Here is a 19533-nt window from a genome sequence, read left to right on the forward strand (position 1 = left end):
GGTTTTTGCCTGCCATATGAGTTCTGTTATACTCACAGACATCATTCAAACAGTTTTCGAAACTTCAGAGTGTTTTCTATCCAAATCTACTAATAATATGCATATCCTACCTTCTGAGTCTGAGTAGGAGGCAGTTTAATTTGGGTACGTTTTTCATCCGGCCGTGAAAATACTGCCCCCTATAGTGAAGAGGTTAATGTAAATGAGAATATTGAAAGACACTGTCAGTAGTGATGTAATTTTGTAAATGCTATATTGTGATATTGTTTCATAAAAAACGTGTTGCAATGTATATATTTTAGTATGTTTAGTCAAATGGAAATGAAGGTTTGAATAGGTAATTGCTTAATTAATTAGTGTTAATTGTTCTGAGGGGAGGGGCTAGCCCTACAAAAGGAGCCTCTCTTTCAGTTCATGGAGAGGCATTTTGGATTGAGCTGTGGATGGGGCAGCATTGTTTTTAGCTGTCCCATAAGGTATATGTTTGATGGCAGTACTGTTGTTTTTGTTTCCGGAATCACTATGTAAATAAACGCACAGAATAACTTTTGCGGCTCCGCCATCTTTTTATTTTGATAGAGTTTAGGTTTTCCAGTTTAGCCTTCTGGCCTACTCTACGTGACAGTCTGTTTCCTAGTGAATACACCCCATGCTGTTGAATAGGAGTGATAATCTAGGATCAGGTCTGTTTCCTAGTGAATACACCCCATGGTGTTGAATAGGAGGGTTGATCTAGGATCAGGTCTGTTTCCTAGTGAATACACCGCATGGTGTTGAATAGGAGTGTTGATCTAGGATCAGGTCTGTTTCCTAGTGAATACACCGTATGGTGTTGAATAGGAGGGTTGATCTAGGATCAGTTGTCCCCGGTCCAAATGATTCAGATTATAATTCTGATCCACTGTTACGAACCGGCTCATAGTCCGTAACAAAGAGGGAGACAACGTGGAGATATAGAAAAACATATTTTTTAAATAAAGTAAACTATATACAAGTAACAATGGGGTATGTAGTCAGTAGTGGAAGGGAGTGGATGTGTTCACAGATGGTGATAATGAGGGCTGTTGAGAGGTGCCAAAACAAATGAACAAATGAAATGCCACAACCAAAAACAACAGTGTGTCTGGGTGGAAAGAGTCTCCTCAATGAATGGGGGGAAAGGTGTATTTATCCCCGGGAGAGTCGTCACACACACACAATGTTTTTTCTCCATAACGTTTGTACACTGTTACTATCCATTCTACCATTAGGTTGGTAGCCCAACACTGTTTATCTATTCTACCATTAGGGTGGTACCCCAGCACTGTTACTATCCATTCTACCATTAGGTTGTTACCCCAACACTGTTACTATCCATTCTACCATTAGGTTGTTACCCCAACACTGTTACTATCCATTCTACCATTAGGTTGGTACCCCAACACTGTTACTATCCATTCTACCATTAGGTTGGTACTCGAACACTGTTGATCTGAAGCAGTGACCAAAGACAGGGGTCCAGCTCCCCAAGAAGGTTGATCATCCTGGAACATGACTCATTTCCTTTTCTCAACACCATGTCGATGATGTCACGTGCCTTCTCTGCCCTCTCAGCTATCACCTTCACTGACTCCATTTCCTCCTGGTTGATGACTGTGTGTTGTAGGAGTCCGTCCAGCAGTTCATTCAGGACAGGTCCTGATACTCGTTTCACAAACTCTGTCCGTACAGAACGCAGCTGCTTCTCTGCAGAACCAGTCAGACTGCTCTCAGCCGGACGCCCTGCCCCCAACACAGCACCTGAGAGAGTCAGGTTACGAAATAACTACATTTGTACATTTACATTTCAGTCATTTAGAAGCAGACTCCTAAAATAAAAGTATTGAGAAAACATTATCTTTTACAATAACGACCTGAACATATCACATATTCACATTTAGGGACGGTTTCACAGACATAGAAAAACAGTCTGGGGCATTCAGAACCAGGTTAATGTACATCAAGTCCTGGAGAAGATGTCATTGGGTCATTCAGAACCAGGCTAATCTACATCAAGTCATGGAGGAGGTGTCATTGGGGCATTCAGAACCAGGCTAATCTACATCAAGTCCTGGAGGAGATGTCATTGGGTCATTCAGAACCAGGCTAATCTACATCAAGTCCTGGAGGAGATGTCATTGGGTCATTCAGAACCAGGCTAATCTACATCAATTCCTGGAGGAGATGTCATTGGGGCATTCAGAACCAGGCTAATCTACATCGAGTCCTGGAGGAGATGTCATTGGGGCATTCAGAACCAGGCTTATCTACATCAAGTCCTGGAGGAGATGTCATTGGGTCATTCAGAACCAGGTTAATCTACATCAAGTCCTGGAGGAGATGTCATTGTTCTTGAAGACAGTATTTTATAATCAGGACTAGTCCAGGTCCTACAGTAAACCATGTTGACTGACCCTCAAGTCATTGGTTTGTATCTCTCATGTTTACTTACTAGTTGAATGGGTTTCAGAGATGTATTCATCTGAAAGAAACAGAAATAGGTTATATCACTCTAAACAGCATCTGTCAGAAAATGTTATGATTGACATATTCTCCTACCTGTTGGTACAATTTCTTTCCATACTATCCTCTCATCATCACCGATTAACTCCATCTCAATCTCTGTAATTTTCATAACCACCTTGAAAAAGCTTGGTGTGGTGTCTCTATGTATGAGATGAATCCTCTGGAGAGAGAGAGAGAGAGAGGTTAAACAAAAACATGGTTAAACATCAATTAAAAACACAACACCAAATCTTCCTCCACAGTAACTCAACACAACAGTCTCTGAATACCCCATATACTCAAACAGATCAATGTTAATAATTTTGTAACAGGCAAACTCAACCCTCAGTCTCGCTGCCAACATCCCCTCCAGCATTCCCATCACATCCACAGACCCCTGTCCTCGAATACTGTTCTTTCATGTTTTCCAAATTGCTAATTTAGCTGCCCCTGACACAAAGTTAAGAGAACTACACCCCTTCTACTAAACCTGTACTTTGTCCCAAATATAAAAATTTGGGAATAGAAAACCTCTCCCAGACCTGAGAATCAGCTAGTGATCAGGTCAATCATCCCCACCAACCTGGGACACTGTAAGAACAGTGTTCATCCCAACCGTGGAGTGGACCCTATCTGAAGCTGACCTGCCCACAGCGATTCACTCTTTCCCCAATTAACTCTACCTGAGGAGACCCCCTCACACACCTTTAGAGCGTTTGAGAGAACCTTAACATCCTCACCCCCTGTAATAAAAACTGTCACGTCATCTGCATACGCAGACAGTGCTATCGTGGGACCCTTCATAACCCCTGGCACAGAGAAACCAGTAAGCCTCGCTCTTAAAAAACAAAGCATTGGTTCAATTGCCAGACAATATAACTGTCCTGAAGTTGGGCATCCCTGCCCAATGCCCCTTTGGACAGGGATGGGGCAGCTCAACCCACCCCCCACCTTCATCATACATGAGGCCCCAGCATACAGTAAACTCATCCAAGACAAAATAACATCCCCAAACAGAAAGGCTTTTATTGTCTTGATGAAGTACTGGTGGTCCACACGGTCAAAAGCCTTCTCCTGATCCAAAGAAAGTAAACCCACATTCACATCAGACAGTTTACAAATGTCTAAAACATCTCTTATCAGAAACAAGTTCTCAACGATAGAGCGGTCAGGTACACAGTCAGACTGGTCCTTGTGGACCAACAGCCCCAGATATTCTTTCAACCTGTTTGAGAGACACTTAGATATCATTTTATATTCTGCACACAGCAATGCAACAGGTCACCAGTTTTTTAAAGGGCCAAATCCTCCCTTTTGGCAACAATGAAAGCACAGCACGTTGACAGGATACAGGAAGAGAATCCTCATGAAAAGATTCACACACCACTTCATAAAAATCCCCCCAATAGACAGCGGGGGTAGCACCCCAGTGCTTATAGAACTCAGATGGTAAAACATCGATGCCAGGGGCTCCGGGGTCCCTCTGAGTGAGCAACTTCAATTCAATAGATTTGATGTCCTGTTCAAGGGCCCTGATAGTCTCTTTAACTTCAATACAAGACAGAGCAGTATACTGTTGACAAGACACACATATTTGGGCCTTCCCAACCTCCCACCATTGTCTCAAGGATTAAAAAATTCTAATTAATAACCCTCAGATACATACAACCTGTCTAACCTTTCTGCACCGACATCACCTTCATTAACTACTACAGTAGAGATCAGATACATACAACCTGTCTAACCTTGCTGCACAAACACCACCTTCATTAACTACTACAGTAGTGATCAGATACATATAACCTGTCTAACCTTGCTGCACAAACACCACCTTCATTAACTACTACAGTAGAGATCAGATACATATAACCTGTCTAACCTTGCTGCACAAACACCACCTTCATTAACTACTACAGTAGTGATCAGATACATACAGCCTGTCTAACCTTGCTGCACTGACATCACCTTCATTAACTACTACAGTAGTGATCAGATACATATAACCTGTCTAACCTTGCTGCACCGACACCACCTTCATTAACTACTACAGTAGAGATCAGATACATACAACCTGTCTGACCTTGATTGATTGAGTCATCGCCAGCTGCTATCATATCAGAAATATCCATATCCTTCTCCTGATCCTCCTCAACTGAGGACACAGACCCCTGACTCCCCTCTGCCACATCCCTCTCAACACTCCTCACCTGTACCACATTACTCGTACCGGGCATCTCCTCCACTACCTAGGAGACTAGCCCCACCTGAACCCCCTCCTGTACCCCATTACTAGTAGTGGACATCTCCTCCACTACCTGGGAGACTAGCTCCACCTGAACCCCCTCCTGTACCCCATTACTCGTACCGGGCATCTCCTCCACTACCTGGGAAACTAGACCCACCTAAACCCCCTCCTGTACTCCATCACGCGTACTGGGCATCTTCTCACCAGTCTGGGGAAATGGCTCCCCAGATCCATCCTGAGCTCCTACAACAAAAATGTTCTGCTGCACATCAGACGCTATGTTCCCCTCTGTTACAAACTGCAACTCAGTACCCTCAACACAAACAACTTGTTCCTCAGCAACAGGTGCTTGTGGCTGCTCCTACCACTGTCAGCCCACCTCTCCCTACATCAGTGAGTCCAGGCGTTACGAGGACCACCTGCAAGCATGTCACTTATGGCCAACATCCCCACACTCAAATCACTGTTGACTACCCGTACTAGCATAAGCCATATACAGTCTGATGTCATACTTGACTTTAAATGATAACTCCAAAGTCTGCTCCGGTGAATCCAAAAACATAAACACCTGTCGCTGAAACAACAACCTTTTTCAGAGTCGAGTGTTTGAAACCCAATTTCCCAAACCGCAATAACTCGCGTTCCAATCGCTCATTTGCAATAAAAGGCGGTACATTCAAAATCGTAACCCTTGTTGACGGAGAAAAAGCGGCGTAACTTTTTCATAGTCTACCTTCTCTCCTACTGAGACCAGATACTCCTCCACAGTGACAGTAGCTTTAGTAACACACCTCAAGCCGTGCCCAAGTGGCAGGGACGCCGACCACATGTGGGTCGCCATCCCCACCAAAACCAGGACAATTCAACAAGAAATACAATATATCTAATTCTACCACTGAAAAAAACCTGAATCAGCAGAAAAAGGAAAACCACCAAGAAAAGTAAACAAGAAAGAAACCACAGGCGATCTAACTCCAGACAACACTCACCCTCGCTCATACAATACCCAGCATGCACCAAACACTGCCAGCATAGAGAGAGAGAGACAGAGAGAGAGACAGAGAGAGAGAGAGAGAGAGAGAGAGAGAGAGAGAGAGAGAGAGACAGAGAGACAGAGAGAGAGAGAGAGAGAGAGAGAGAGAGAGAGAGAGAGAGAGAGAGAGACAGAGAGACAGAGAGACAGAGAGAGAGAGAGAGAGAGAGAGAGAGAGACAGAGAGAGAGAGAGAGAGAGAGAGAGACAGACAGACAGACAGAGAGAGAGAGAGAGAGAGAGAGAGAGAGAGAGAGACAGCAGAGAGAGAGAGAGACAGAGAGAGAGAGAGAGAGAGAGAGAGAGAGAGAGAGACAGAGAGAGAGAGAGAGAGAGAGAGAGAGAGAGAGAGAGACAGAGAGAGAGAGAGAGAGAGAGAGAGAGAGAGAGAGAGAGAGAGAGAGAGAGAGAGAGAGAGAGAGAGAGAGAGAGAGAGAGAGAGAGATGTGACTTAAATGTCAGATTCATGTTCTTAGTCTGCAAAAACTGTACCGGTGGAAAGATGGAGGTAGAACAGGGAATGTTCAGTCTGAAGGAACTATTCAGTTCTAAGGACTGCTCTGGTCTTGTGATGGGAATCCTTTTAGACCCTTGAAACTTTGATTCCTGTTCTTCCACAGCCTGTGAAACGAGGCATGGAATACACAGCCAGTCAATGTATAGTCTAATTCAAACATTATTCAGAAAACTACCAACACACTTATCTTCATTTAATGAGTGTCAACATAAACTGCACCACTGGTTAGTTAAGGTCACCTCTATAATAATGGAACCTCACCAGTATTTGGCCGGGGTTACTGGGGAACAGGTATAGGCGTGGAATTAGTGTTTGCTTTTTCACTGTCAGATAGAGCATCAGCTCACAGTGGACATCTAAGTTCCAAGAAAATATATATCTCAGTATAACAGAGATAGCTGAGAACTTGGGATGGAGAATCTTAGCATGGAATCTGGTGACCTCATACACTTCCTCTAAAGACACTCCATGTTCCTCTACATGAAGAATCTTCATCTCATTCCTCAGGGACGGGTTGGTCCCTGAACAACACAATAAGAAGGAGACAGAAAGACAAATATTGTATTATTCATCCAACTAAAACACAAAGAATATGCAGTACCGGATCACAGTAAACTCAAACTCGCAGAATAGTTAATGAATTAATTCAGGAAGTGAAACTCAGTTACATGGAAATGTCTTTCTGAATACTATTTCTATATGGTTTTACCTAAACAGACACAGTGTGGCAGATGAACTTCCTCCAGTTCACCTAACTCCATAGTGATGTCCAGCAATGGACCACCTTGTGTGTACTGCATGTCTTTCAGAAGTTGACTGTAGGGTTCCCAGTTCCTGAAGTGATACTTCAGAATGACATCTCTCTCACACAGCCAGCGGAGCCCAGACACTGTGCACTCATAACTCCCTTTGGGTGTCCTGTGTCTGAGGGCAACAACAAGATAATGGAGAGAGGGTCAATAGTCAAATGGAGAGGTTGGATTAGAAGACTATTCCCAAAGGTAATGGGGAAATACACTAGCAGGTGGAATGAAATGTTAAAAGTAGTTATTTTACCTGAACATTTTCACTCCCTGGACAGTGGAAGTCAAAGGTTCAATCTGAAGCCAGTGTGTGGAGTCCTGAACAAGGACAAGCATGTCAGTAATACATATGGGGCCTGTTTCCTGGACACAGATTGAGTCTAGTGCTGGACTAAAAAGCATGCTCAATGGAAGTTCCAATAGAAAGTTCTTTACGGTCCAGGACTAGACTTAATCTGTGTCCAGAAACTGGCCCATTAACCAAAGTAACTAATCTAATGTATTTATTCAATGTTACATGGAATGCTGGTGATTTATCAATTAAACTGTCTAATGACAAAATATGACAACAGCTAAAATCCTTCATGACTACAAGCAGAACACAGGACTGTCTATATCCCAGTATGAATGGTTGGTCAGTACACACCTGGCTTTGAGACTGTGTTTATATTACTAAAGCAGAACACAGGACTGTCTATATCCCAGTATGAATGGTTGGTCAGTACACACCTGGCTTTGAGACTGTGTTTATATTACTAAAGCAGAACACAGGACTGTCTATATACCAGTATGAATGGTTGGTCAGTACACACCTGGCTTTGAGACTGTGTTTATATTACTAAAGCAGAACACAGGACTGTCTATATCCCAGTATGAATGGTTAGTCAGTACACACCTGGCTTTGAGACTGTTCCTGACTCCTACAGGTATGTAAAAGTAAGAATTGACATTATGACTTACCTCAACATGGCCACAAGTCTTACAGCTCTGAGGAATCCCTGAATTCAAAAGTAGTATTTAAAATGGACAATCTCATGGAATATTGAATTAATAATTATTAAATAGACTTTTAATTAAAATGAATATAAGTGATCAACAGTCTCAGAATGTACACTCATTAGCATACCATAATCTGACATTAGTTATATTAATTAATGTTTGTGGAAGCAGGAAACAACATCGTTCTGGTCCGTGTTTTGTAGATGTTGGGGTCTGATTTCTGGTAGATCCTAGGATGAGAGCTTAAAGGTAGAGTCAGCTAAATGATGATGTACGAGCAGCACCACAGATATTGTGATGAGCAAGATGCCTGACTTCTCTCTCACACAGTCACACACAGTATCTACTGTCGTGTCTTTGGCTATGCCGGATTAAGTGATATGACATGCTATTCAATAAAATACTTTCTCTGTAATTAATATTACCTGATTGAGCTAATCATGTAAAAGAAATTAACTAGAAAGTTGGGGCACCACGAAAGAGTGTTTATAGAGCTGTTATCTTCCGAATAAACTCTTAAAGACCTAGTAATATTTTACATCAATAGCAGTCAATATTAATCGTCACCTTATTTCAGTCTCATCTGAAAGTTGTAAATTCTTAGTTATCTTCACGAACCCTGGCTAACAAGTTGAATCAGCAATACAAAATTAGGTTTAATTATTTATTTACTAAATACCTAAGTAATCACACAGAATTACATATACACAGAATGCAAATTATGTCATACAGAAAACTTCCCTGGGGGACGGAACCTGTATGACTGTCACGCCTGGTCATAGAGAGGGTTTTGTTCTATATTTTGGTTAGGCCAGGGTGTGACTAGGGTGGGCGTTCTATGTTCCTTTTTCTATGTTTTTGTATTTCTTTGTTTTGGGCCGAGTATGGTTCCTAATCAGAGGCAGCTGTCTATCGTTGTCTCTGATTAGGAATCATACTTAGGCAGCCTTTTCCCACCTGTGCTTTGTGGGATCTTGTGTTTGTGTAGCTGCCTGTGAGCAGCACAGAATGTCACGCTTCGGTTTCTTCTGTATTGTTTTGGTGAGTTTCATATTTATTAAACATGTGGAACTCTAAGTACGCTGCGCCTTGGTTTACTCCTTTAGACGAACGTGACAATGACGGCTGGTTACACAAAGAGAGGGGTTGGGCTTGAATGAAAGAGCAGGAAGACTGAGGAACAAAGGGAGAAGCTGTGCTATCGTAAATACAGTATCTTATGCATACTAAATTACCGCCCATTTGGAAAAGGAAAATGCTATAAATATTTACTCTGAGCTGCGCTTCGGTAGGTTGGTCGTAGATGCTGGCCGTGTTGGCCAACAGAGACCTTCCTGTCCTCAAAAGAATGTCTCTGGTGGTAAATTGGATATGTTGTAGTATCTTCGTTGTGTGTTAGACTGGATACGTCGTCCGTCCTTTCCTAGCCCACGTTTACAGCTGCTGTTGCTAACTAAACGGCTAGGATGTCTCACTTCTTTAGTGAATAAGAGTTCAAAATTCATACCATTCACAACCAAAGCTCATGCTGAGGTTGGCTTAGTTCGGTAGTTGACATGTTAGTCCTTTTTAACGTATGGACCGTCGTCCTATCGTCCTCGGAACAGGACGTTACATTTTCGTCAAGGGCTTATATAGTGGAGGGGGAGAAGGGTGTTTCATAGTTTATAACCCATGTCTCTTCACAGGGGCGGGCCACTGATTGAGCTGGGCTCTAACCTTATGAAAATCATTTCTCTCATTTGGAAGCTAAAATTACATTTAATCTTTTCAAATAGTTTTATATTTAAACATTTAAATTGAACAACAATTCCATGTGAATCTTATAACTAGAATGTGTAGACTTTCCCAGATACAGTTTGTCGTCCTGTCATCAGTCATAATGTCTCAGATGACAACCGAACTGACATGATATTCATTAAGTACCAACGCATATTTTCAACTGGTTCTATTACCGAAATATGGTTCCTTTCCCCCCACTTGTTTGATGTTCCCAGACTCTCGATGTTCAACAATGGCTATTCAAGAGTCCTTCAGTAGAGTCGGAGAGAGGGAAGGGAGAAAGGTATTTATGGGGGGGGTCATAAACCTTAGCCACAGGCCAACGTCATGACACTACCCATGTGCAAGGGTTCTCTTCACTCTCTTAGAGTGTTAGACAAGGGAACAAAACAGCAGAGAAATTTAGATTTGCGTTCCAACACTCTTAGTTGTTGTAGAAATTGACCCACTATGCTGTTTACTTTGTGCATCTACGTCATATTGCTGACTCTACCTTTAAGTTTGTTTTGACCAAATAGATCATGATTGTGTTCCTTGCCTGGGACTCAAGTATAATGAACGCTTTAAAACTATTTTGATTTAAAAACAATTATCAGTTAACACTCACATTTCTCAGGTCCAGGCTTGATACAACTCTCTCCACCATGGTCTCTGGTGTTCTCAGGTCCAGGCTTGATCCAACTCTCTCCACCATGGTCTCTGGTGTTGGTAAAGCAGAAGGATAGACTGTGATTAAACTACATACAACTTATAAAGGCTTTATATAGCATACATACAGTCTTCATAACAATACAAAGGGTGACAGACCAGCTCCCTATGTAGGGTGCATACAAACACATTAAAACACACCACTACTACTAATCTAACTGTCTGTAGGTCCAACAGAACACATTAAAACACACCACTACTAATCTAATTATAGAAATGATTCCAGAGGAAAACAAATGATGAAACATTGCTATGACTCACCTCTGAATGTGTTGGTCATCTATCTGACACAGGGTCACTGAGGAGAAGGAAATCCCAAACCCAGGATAGAGGGGTTCGGTGAATGTGGTGTAGAATGTGTAAAGGTGTGTCAGTGTACCAGAGGAGGACACACTATAGAAGGACAAAATACCAGCTGGCCAGTCCAGATACACACCAACTCTGTTAGAAACAGGACCAGAGATGGATCTACCGACTCTAGCATGGAATAAGACTATCAATTCATAACCTCTATCATAGCAGAATAAACTCAAGGACTTCTTATTGGCTCCAATCCTACTGTCATCCTCCTTTCCCTTCCTCTTCATTCCTTTGTACACCACACCAATGATAGCCATGCCACTATCCCTCTCCACCTCCCAGTAACAACGACCTCCAGATAAGCCTTCTCTGCAGAGAACTTGGGAATGATAGTCAAATCTGTCTGGATGGTCTTCATAATGCTGCTTCTCTTTCACCCGTGTCACCTTCCTGTTCCCCTCAGACAGTATCAGGTTTGGGTTTGCTGTATTTGGGTCCAGGGTGAGATGACAGGCATCTGTAGACAAAAGGAGAGTTTAATCAAACCACATCTTCATATAAAATGTTGTTTTGTAGGTACAGAACAAGTATTGATTAGTTACTCGGTTACTATAGTTCTGAATATGCAGTTAATTAGGATTAAAGATACTTACATTTCCTCAGCCCTGATTTCAGCCTGCACTCTCCACCATGATCCACACTGTAGGACAAACAGGTTAATAACTGACAAAGACCTAATAAAGCAGTCAACATTTAAACCATATTGTTGTGTTCTGGTGCACTATCCAAGCTCATTACTAGAGACAAACAGGTATTCTATCCTACCTACTGCATACAGAACGGAGTACAATTCATTACTAGAGACATACAGGTATTCTACCCTACCTACTGCATACAGAACGGAGTACAGTTCATTACTAGAGACATACAGGTATTCTACCCTACCTACTGCATACAGAACAGAGTACAAATCATTACTAGAGACATACAGGTTTTCAATCCTGCCTACTACATACAGAACAGAGTACAGTTCCAACAGGATATCAGAGATGCAGAAGAAGAGTATTCATGTGGTGATGATGTATGCTGTGTTGGAGTGCTCAGCCTGCTGAGTAAACTTCCCCTTAATTTTACTATCATGTCCTCATGTTACTGACCCTACATCACTACATATGACACAACCACTGCTCACACTATTAGGACATCTATTCTGACTTACTTCAGCTTCATCAGTTTATATGTGGGATCCACCAGAGCAGCTGAAAGCAGTCCCCCTGCAGGGTCTCCTGGGTGATTGTAGCTCAGGTCCAGCTCTTTCAGGTGGGAGGGGTTTGGCCTCAGAGCTGAAGACAGAGCAGCACAGCCCTCCTCTGTGACCAGACAGCCAGACAGCCTACAGAGAGACACACAACAGCTCTCTTGGTTGATGTACTGGTGTCAATCATCTTGTAGGACAGCAATAAATTAGTTCATGACACAAACATTGTCATGAAACATCAGATTTTCAGAGTATTTGTTTTGCTAAGCTCAGTACTGACCTGACTGAAACAGCTGTACTTACCCCAGTGTGTGTAGTTTACAGTCTGGATCCTCCAGTCCAGCAGATAGCAGTGTAACTCCTGAGTCCTGCAGGTCATTGTCTCTCAAGTCCAGTTGTTTCAGGTGTGAGTTGGGTGAACTCAGGACTGAGGCCAGAACTGAACAGCAACCCTCTGTCAGACCACACTGACCTAGACTAGAGGGCAGAAGAGCACATGATTAACACATGTTTAACCTCTATGGGACCGGCGGGACGAATTCGTCCCACCTACGTAACAGCCAGTTGAATCCTGTGGCGCGATTTTCAAAACCTTTGAAATGCTATTACTTCAATTTCTCCAACATATGACTATTTTACAGCTATTTAAAGACAAGACTCTCGTTAATCTAACCACACTGTCCGATTTCAAAAAGGCTTTACAACGAAAGCAAAACATTAGATTATGTCAGCAGAGTACCAAGCCAGAAATAATCAGACACCCATTTTTCAAGCTAGCATATAATGTCACAAAAACCCAGAAGACAGCTAAATGCAGCACTAACCTTTGATGATCTTCATCAGATGACAACCCTAGGACATTATGTTATACAATACATGCATGTTTTGTTCAATCAAGTTCATATTTATATCAAAAACCAGCTTTTTACATTAGCATGTGACGTTCAGAACTAGCAAATTCCCCGCAAACTTCCGGGGAATTCGCTAACAATTTACTAAATTACTCACGATAAACGTTCACAAAAAGCATAACAATTATTTTAAGAATTATAGATACAGAACGCCTCTATGCACTCTATGTCCGATTTTAAAATAGCTTTTTGGTGAAAGCACATTTTGCAATATTCTAAGTACATAGCCCAGGCATCACGGGCTAGTTATTTAGACACCCGGCAAGTTTAGCACTCACCAATATCACATTTCCTATTATAAAACTTTGATTACCTTTTGTTGTCTTCGTCAGAATGCACTCCCAGGACTGCTACTTCAATAACAAATGTTGGTTTGGTCCAAAATAATCCATCGTTATATCAGAATAGCGGCGTTTTGTTCGTGCGTCCCAGACACTATCTGAAATGTTAAATCAGGGTCGCGCGCATGGCGCAATTCGTGACAAAAAAAATCTAAATTTTCCATTACCGTACTTCAAAGCATGTCAACCGCTGTTTAAAATCCATTTTTATGCCATTTTTCTCGTAAAAAAGCGATAATATTCCGACCGGGAATGTCCATTTAGCTAAACAGAGGAAAGTAAACAAAGCTTTCGGTCGACGCAGGCACGAGCCTGAGTCTCACAGTACTGTAACCAGCCACTACCCAAACGCGCTACTTTTTTTCAGCCAGAGCCTGCAAAGCCACGATTCAGCTTTTTACCGCCTTCTGAGACCCTATGGCAGCCGTAGGAAGTGTCACGGGACAGCTAAGATCCTCACTCTTCAATAAACAGAGACAAGAAAAACGACACCTTGTCAGACAGGCCACTTCCTGCATGAAACCTTCTCAGTTTTTTGCCTACCAAATGAGTTCTGTTATACTCACAGACACCATTCAAACAGTTTTAGAAACTTTAGGGGGTTTTCTATCCATATGTAAAAAGTATATGCATATTCTAGTTACTGGGTAGGAGTGGTAACCAGATTAAATCGGGTACGTTTTTTATCCGGCGGTGTAAATACTGCCCCCTAGCCCTAACAGGTTGAAACATCCACATAATAACTCATATAAAGATATTTAACTCACACTAGTGTCTGTATGTTGCAGAGTGGACTGGTTAGTCCAACACAGAGCAGCTCCACTCCTCTGTCTCCCAGGTCATTGTTGCTGAGGTCCAGTTCTCTCAGGGGGGAGTTTGGTGTCTGCAGAGCTGAGACCAGAGTCTTACAGGATTCATATGTGAGTTTACAGCGATCCAGTCTGGAGAGAGGAGATAATCTGTTAGATATACAAATCCTTCATTATAATGATACTGTATACATCAACTCAATAACAGAACTTACAGTGCTCTCTTGCAGGTTTTAACTACCGGCAGCAACCTCTGATAACCTTCCTCTGATGTGTTGTATGTCTTCAGGTCAAACTCCTCCAGCACCTCCTCTGACATCAGTAACAGGTAGGCCAGGGCTGAACATTGGTCAGGTTCTAGTCTTGTTTCTGAAAGAGTTCCTGATCGCAGGGAGGTCTGCATGTCTTCAACTAGAGAGTTGGCACAAAGTTCATTCAGACAGTGAAACAAGTTGATGATCCTTTCTGGTGAGGATTCTCTTTTGATCTTGTATGAAAGGTACCCGACTGTTCTCTTAACTGTTTTCTCATTGGTCTCTGTCGTACATCCTGTCTGTGTCAGAAGGCATCGTAACAGATTCTGATTGGACTCCAGTGAGAGACCCAGAAGGAAGCGGAGGAACAGGTCCAGGTGTCCATTCTCACTCTTCAAGGCCTGGTACACTGCGCTCCTGAGTAAGTCAGACAACTGGATTGACTCATCATCGTAATCCTCAAAATCATCGTAATACTCATAATCATCAGCATCGTAATCATCACCATCATCATTATTGGGGGAGAAAACATTTTCCTTCTTGTCCAGACATGATTCTAAAGCATGCACTGCTGCTAGAAACTCCTGAATGCTCAGATGCACAAAGCTGTAGACCTTCTCTTGGTACAACCCAGATTCTTCTTTAAAGATCTCTGTACACAATGCTGAGTACACTGATGCCTCTGTGACATCAAGGCCACACTCTCTCAGGTCTTCCTCATAGAAGATCAGGTTGCCCTTCTGCAGCTGTTGGAAAGCCAGCTTTGCCAGTTTCAGGATCATCTCTTTGTCTGACTGAGACAGGTCCTTTGGGTTTGTCTCTGTTGCTTTGTTGTACTTCTTGTTCTTCACAATGGTTTGGATGAGCATGAAGTGTGAGTACATCTGGGTCAGAGTTTTGGGGACTTCATCCTTCTCTGCCTCTTTCAGTATCATCTCAAGGACAGTGGCTGATATCCAACAGAAGACTGGCATGTGGCACATGATGTGGAGGCTCCTTGATGTCTTCATGTGTTTGATGATATCATTGGCCAGATTCTGATCTGGGATTTTCTTCCTGAAATACTCCTCCTTCTGTGGATCATTGAACCCTCGTACCTCTGTCACCTGGTCAACACACTCAGGAGGGATCTGATTGGTTGCTGCAGGCCTTGAGGTTATCCAGAGGAGAGCAGAGGGAAGCAGATTCCCCTCGATGAGGTTTGTCAGCAGCACGTCCACTGAGGTTGGCTTCGTGACATCACAGCACTTCTCATTGTTTTTGAAGTCTAGAGGAAGTCGACACTCATCCAGACCATCAAAAATGAAAACAGTTTTGGTTTCACCATCTTCAATGCTGTCAATCTCTTTCAGCTCTGGGAAGTAGTGGGAAAGAAGTTGCATCAGACTGTATTGGTCCTTTTTCAGGTTCAGATCACGGAAAGGAAGAGGAAACATGAAATGAACGTCCTTATTTTCTTTTCCCTCTGCCCAGTCAAGGATGACCTTCTGCACAGAGACTGTTTTTCCAATGCCAGCGATTCCTTTTGTCAGCACAGTTCTGATAGGTTTGTCTTGTCCAGGTAAAGGCTTGAAGATGTCGTTGCATTTGATTGGTGTCTTTTGTGTGGTTTGTTTCTTGGATGCCATCTCTATCTGTCTAACCTCATGTTTATTATTGAGCCCTCCACTTCCACCCTCTGTGATGTAGAGCTCTGTGTAGATGTCCTTTAACAGACTTTGGTTTCCATAGTGTCCAATTCCTTCAGATATGTGTTGATACTTGTGTTTCAGTTTAGCCTTAATGTCTTGTTGAACTGTCAGCAGAGTTTGACCTGTAGGAAAACAATGAGAGTTGGGACTCATAAGTTTGTGTGTATGTGTTTTATAAGGGCCTTTGTACCGTTCTTTGTAATATTGTATGAAATACAGTCTTACTTCTTCTGTCCAGAAGGTTGTGTGGGATCTTTAATGGATCCTCACTGTCCAAACTCTCCACTTCCTTATTGTCATCTGGAAATGGTTCCTGGCTGAAAGCAGGTGGCTGATCACTCTTCATTGATAGCAGGCTGGTTGTAGGGGACTCTGCTCTGGGCTTCTGGACACTGAACAAAACAGGGAGACAGATCACCTCATCAATATCTCATCAACTTCATTTTAACAACTGTATAATGGACCTTCTGCTGTATAAATCCAGATGTTTCTTTTTAAATGAATCCACAATTGGGAAAACAGCAGCACTGAGTGGTATCTACTCTGTCTTTTATAAAGCTAGCCATCTTCAGTTAGCTAGCCATCTTCAGTTAGCTAGCCATCTTCAGTTAGCTAGCCATCTTCAGTTAGCTAGCCATCTTCAGTTAGCTATCCATCTTCAGTTAGCTAGCCATCTTCAGTTAGCTAGCCATCTTCAGTTAGCTAGCCATCTTCAGTTAGCTAGCCAGCTTCAGTTAGCTTCACATTCCAGGTCCGGCTTCACCCATACTATGATGGTGTATACTCCCGCTGCTAAGTCTAGTAGGCTTATAACTGTGTGTTGCACATGGCTAGTCGAACTCCAAACTCTTCATTTAGGCAGGTTAACATTTACATTTACATTTAAGTCATTTAGCAGACGCTCTTATCCAGAGCGACTTACAAATTGGTGCATTCACCTTATGATATCCAGTGGAACAACCACTTTACAATAGTGCATCTAAATCTTTTAAGGGGGGGGGGTTAGAAGGATTACTTTATCCTATCCTAGGTATTCCTTAAAGAGGTGGGGTTTCAGGTGTCTCCGGAAGGTGGTGATTGACTCCGCTGTCCTGGCGTCGTAAGGGAGCTTGTTCCACCATTGGGGTGCCAGAGCAGCGAACAGTTTTGACTGGGCTGAGCGGGAACTGTGCTTCCTCAGAGGTAGGGGGGCCAGCAGGCCAGAGGTGGATGAACGCAGTGCCCTTGTTTGGCTGTAGGGCCTGATCAGAGCCTGAAGGTATGGAGGTGCCGTTCCCTTCGTAGGCAATCACCATGGTTTTGTAGCGGATGCGAGCTTCAACTGGAAGCCAGTGGAGAGAGCGGAGGAGCGGGGTGACTTGAGAGAACTTGGGAAGGTTGAAAACCAGACGGGCTGCGGCGTTCTGGATGAGTTGTAGGGGTTTAATGGCACAGGCAGGGAGCCCAGCCAACAGCGAGTTGCAGTAATCCAGACGGGAGATGACAAGTGCCTGGATTAGGACCTGCGCCGCTTCCTGTGTGAGGCAGGGTCGTACTCTGCGAATGTTGTAGAGCATGAACCTACAGGATCGGGTCACCGCCTTGATGTTAGTGGAGAACGACAGGGTGTTGTCCAGGATCACGCCAAGGTTCTTAGCACTCTGGGAGGAGGACACAAGGGAGTTGTCAACCGTGATGGCGAGATCATGGAACGGGCAGTCCTTCCCCGGGAGGAAGAGCAGCTCCGTCTTGCCGAGGTTCAGCTTGAGCTGGTGATCTGTCATCCACACTGATATGTCTGACAGACATGCAGAAATGCGATTCGCCGCCTGGTTATCAGAAGGGGGAAAGGAGAAGATTAATTGTGTGTCGTCTGCATAGCAATGATAGGAGAGACCATGTGAGGATATGACAGAGCCAAGTGACTTGGTGTATAGCGAGAATAGGAGAGGGCCTAGAACAGAGCCCTGGGGGACACCAGTGGTGAGAGCGCATGGTGCGGAGACAGATTCTCGCCATGCCACCTGGTAGGAGCGACCTGTCAGGTAGGACGCAATCCAAGCGTGGGCCGCGCCGGAGATGCCCAACTCGGAGAGGGTGGAGAGGAGGATCTGATGGTTCACAGTATCAAAGGCAGCAGATAGGTCTAGAAGGATGAGAGCAGAGGAGAGAGAGTTAGCTTTAGCAGTGCGGAGAGCCTCTTTGACACAGAGAAGAGCAGTCTCAGTTGAATGCCCAGTCTTGAAACCTGACTGATTAGGATCAAGAAGGTCATTCTGAGAGAGATAGCAGGAGAGCTGGCCAAGGACGGCACGTTCAAGAGTTTTGGAGAGAAAAGAAAGAAGGGATACTGGTCTATAGTTGTTGACATCGGAGGGATCGAGTGTAGGTTTTTTTCAGAAGGGGTGCAACTCTCGCTCTCTTGAAGACGGAAGGGACGTAGCCAGCGGTCAAGGATGAGTTGATGAGCGAGGTGAGGAAGGGGAGAAGGTCTCCGGAAATGGTCTGGAGAAGAGAGGAGGGGATAGGGTCAAGTGGGCAGGTTGTTGGGCGGCCGGCCGTCACAAGACGCGAGATTTCATCTGGAGAGAGAGGGGAGAAAGAGGTCAATGCACAGGGTAGGGCATTGTGAGCAGGACCAGCGGTGTCGTTTGACTTAGCAAACGAGGATCGGATATCGTCAATCCTTCTTTTCAAAATGGTTGACGAAGTCATCCGCAGAGAGGGAGGAGGGGGGGAGAGGGGGAGGAGGATTCAGGAGGGAGGAGAAGGTAGCAAAGAGCTTCCTAGGGTTAGAGGCAGATGCTTGGAATTTAGAGTGGTAGAAAGTGGCTTTAGCAGCAGAGACAGAAGACGAGAATGTAGAGAGGAGGGAGTGAAAGGATGCCAGGTCCGCAGGGGAGGCGAGTTTTCTTCCATTTCCGCTCGGCTGCCCGGAGCCCTGTTCTGTGAGCTCGTAGTGAGTCGTCGAGCCACGGAGCAGGAGGGGAGGACCGAGCCGGCCTGGAGGATAGGGGACAGAGAAAATCAAAGGATGCAGAAAGGGAGGAGAGGAGGGTTGAGGAGGCAGAATCAGGAGATAGGTTGGAGAAGGTTTGAGCAGAGGGAAGAGATGATAGGATGGAAGAGGAGAGAGTAGCAGGAGAGAGAGAGCGAAGGTTGGGACGGCGCAATACCATCCAAGTAGGGGCAGAGTGAGAAGTGTTGGATGAGAGCGAGAGGGAAAAGGATACAAGGTAGTGGTCGGAGATTTGGAGGGGAGTTGCAATGAGATTAGTGGAAGAACAGCATCTAGTAAAGATGAGGTCAAGCATATTGCCTGCCTTGTGAGTAGGGGGGGAAGGTGAGAGGGTGAGGTCAAAAGAGGAGAGGAGTGGAAAG

At 43.9% G+C, this 19533-nt stretch overlaps 1 protein-coding gene across 2 annotated transcripts in view; it reads right to left on the bottom strand.

Moving 5' to 3' along the window:
- Positions 1 to 728: 728 nt before the first annotated feature.
- Positions 729 to 19533, bottom strand: part of LOC106597038 (NACHT, LRR and PYD domains-containing protein 12) — a 173834-nt gene continuing 155029 nt past the window's right edge. For both annotated transcript variants that reach the window (XM_045723038.1, XM_045723039.1), the window contains 16 exons: positions 16399 to 16565; positions 14444 to 16295; positions 14187 to 14360; positions 12471 to 12644; positions 12129 to 12302; positions 11563 to 11609; positions 10871 to 11426; positions 10509 to 10600; positions 8081 to 8118; positions 7374 to 7438; positions 7027 to 7241; positions 6579 to 6838; positions 6293 to 6421; positions 2578 to 2704; positions 2471 to 2500; positions 729 to 1779 (listed from right to left, as the gene is read on the bottom strand). In XM_045723038.1, coding sequence (XP_045578994.1) covers positions 1445 to 1779; positions 2471 to 2500; positions 2578 to 2704; positions 6293 to 6421; positions 6579 to 6838; positions 7027 to 7241; positions 7374 to 7438; positions 8081 to 8118; positions 10509 to 10600; positions 10871 to 11426; positions 11563 to 11609; positions 12129 to 12302; positions 12471 to 12644; positions 14187 to 14360; positions 14444 to 16295; positions 16399 to 16565 — 4435 coding nt within the window. In that variant the 3' untranslated portion in view covers positions 729 to 1444. The remainder of the gene's footprint in view (positions 1780 to 2470; positions 2501 to 2577; positions 2705 to 6292; positions 6422 to 6578; positions 6839 to 7026; positions 7242 to 7373; positions 7439 to 8080; positions 8119 to 10508; positions 10601 to 10870; positions 11427 to 11562; positions 11610 to 12128; positions 12303 to 12470; positions 12645 to 14186; positions 14361 to 14443; positions 16296 to 16398; positions 16566 to 19533) is intronic.

This window comes from Salmo salar, chromosome ssa08 (assembly GCF_905237065.1).
Source record: "Salmo salar chromosome ssa08, Ssal_v3.1, whole genome shotgun sequence".
Lineage (NCBI taxonomy): Eukaryota > Metazoa > Chordata > Actinopteri > Salmoniformes > Salmonidae > Salmo > Salmo salar.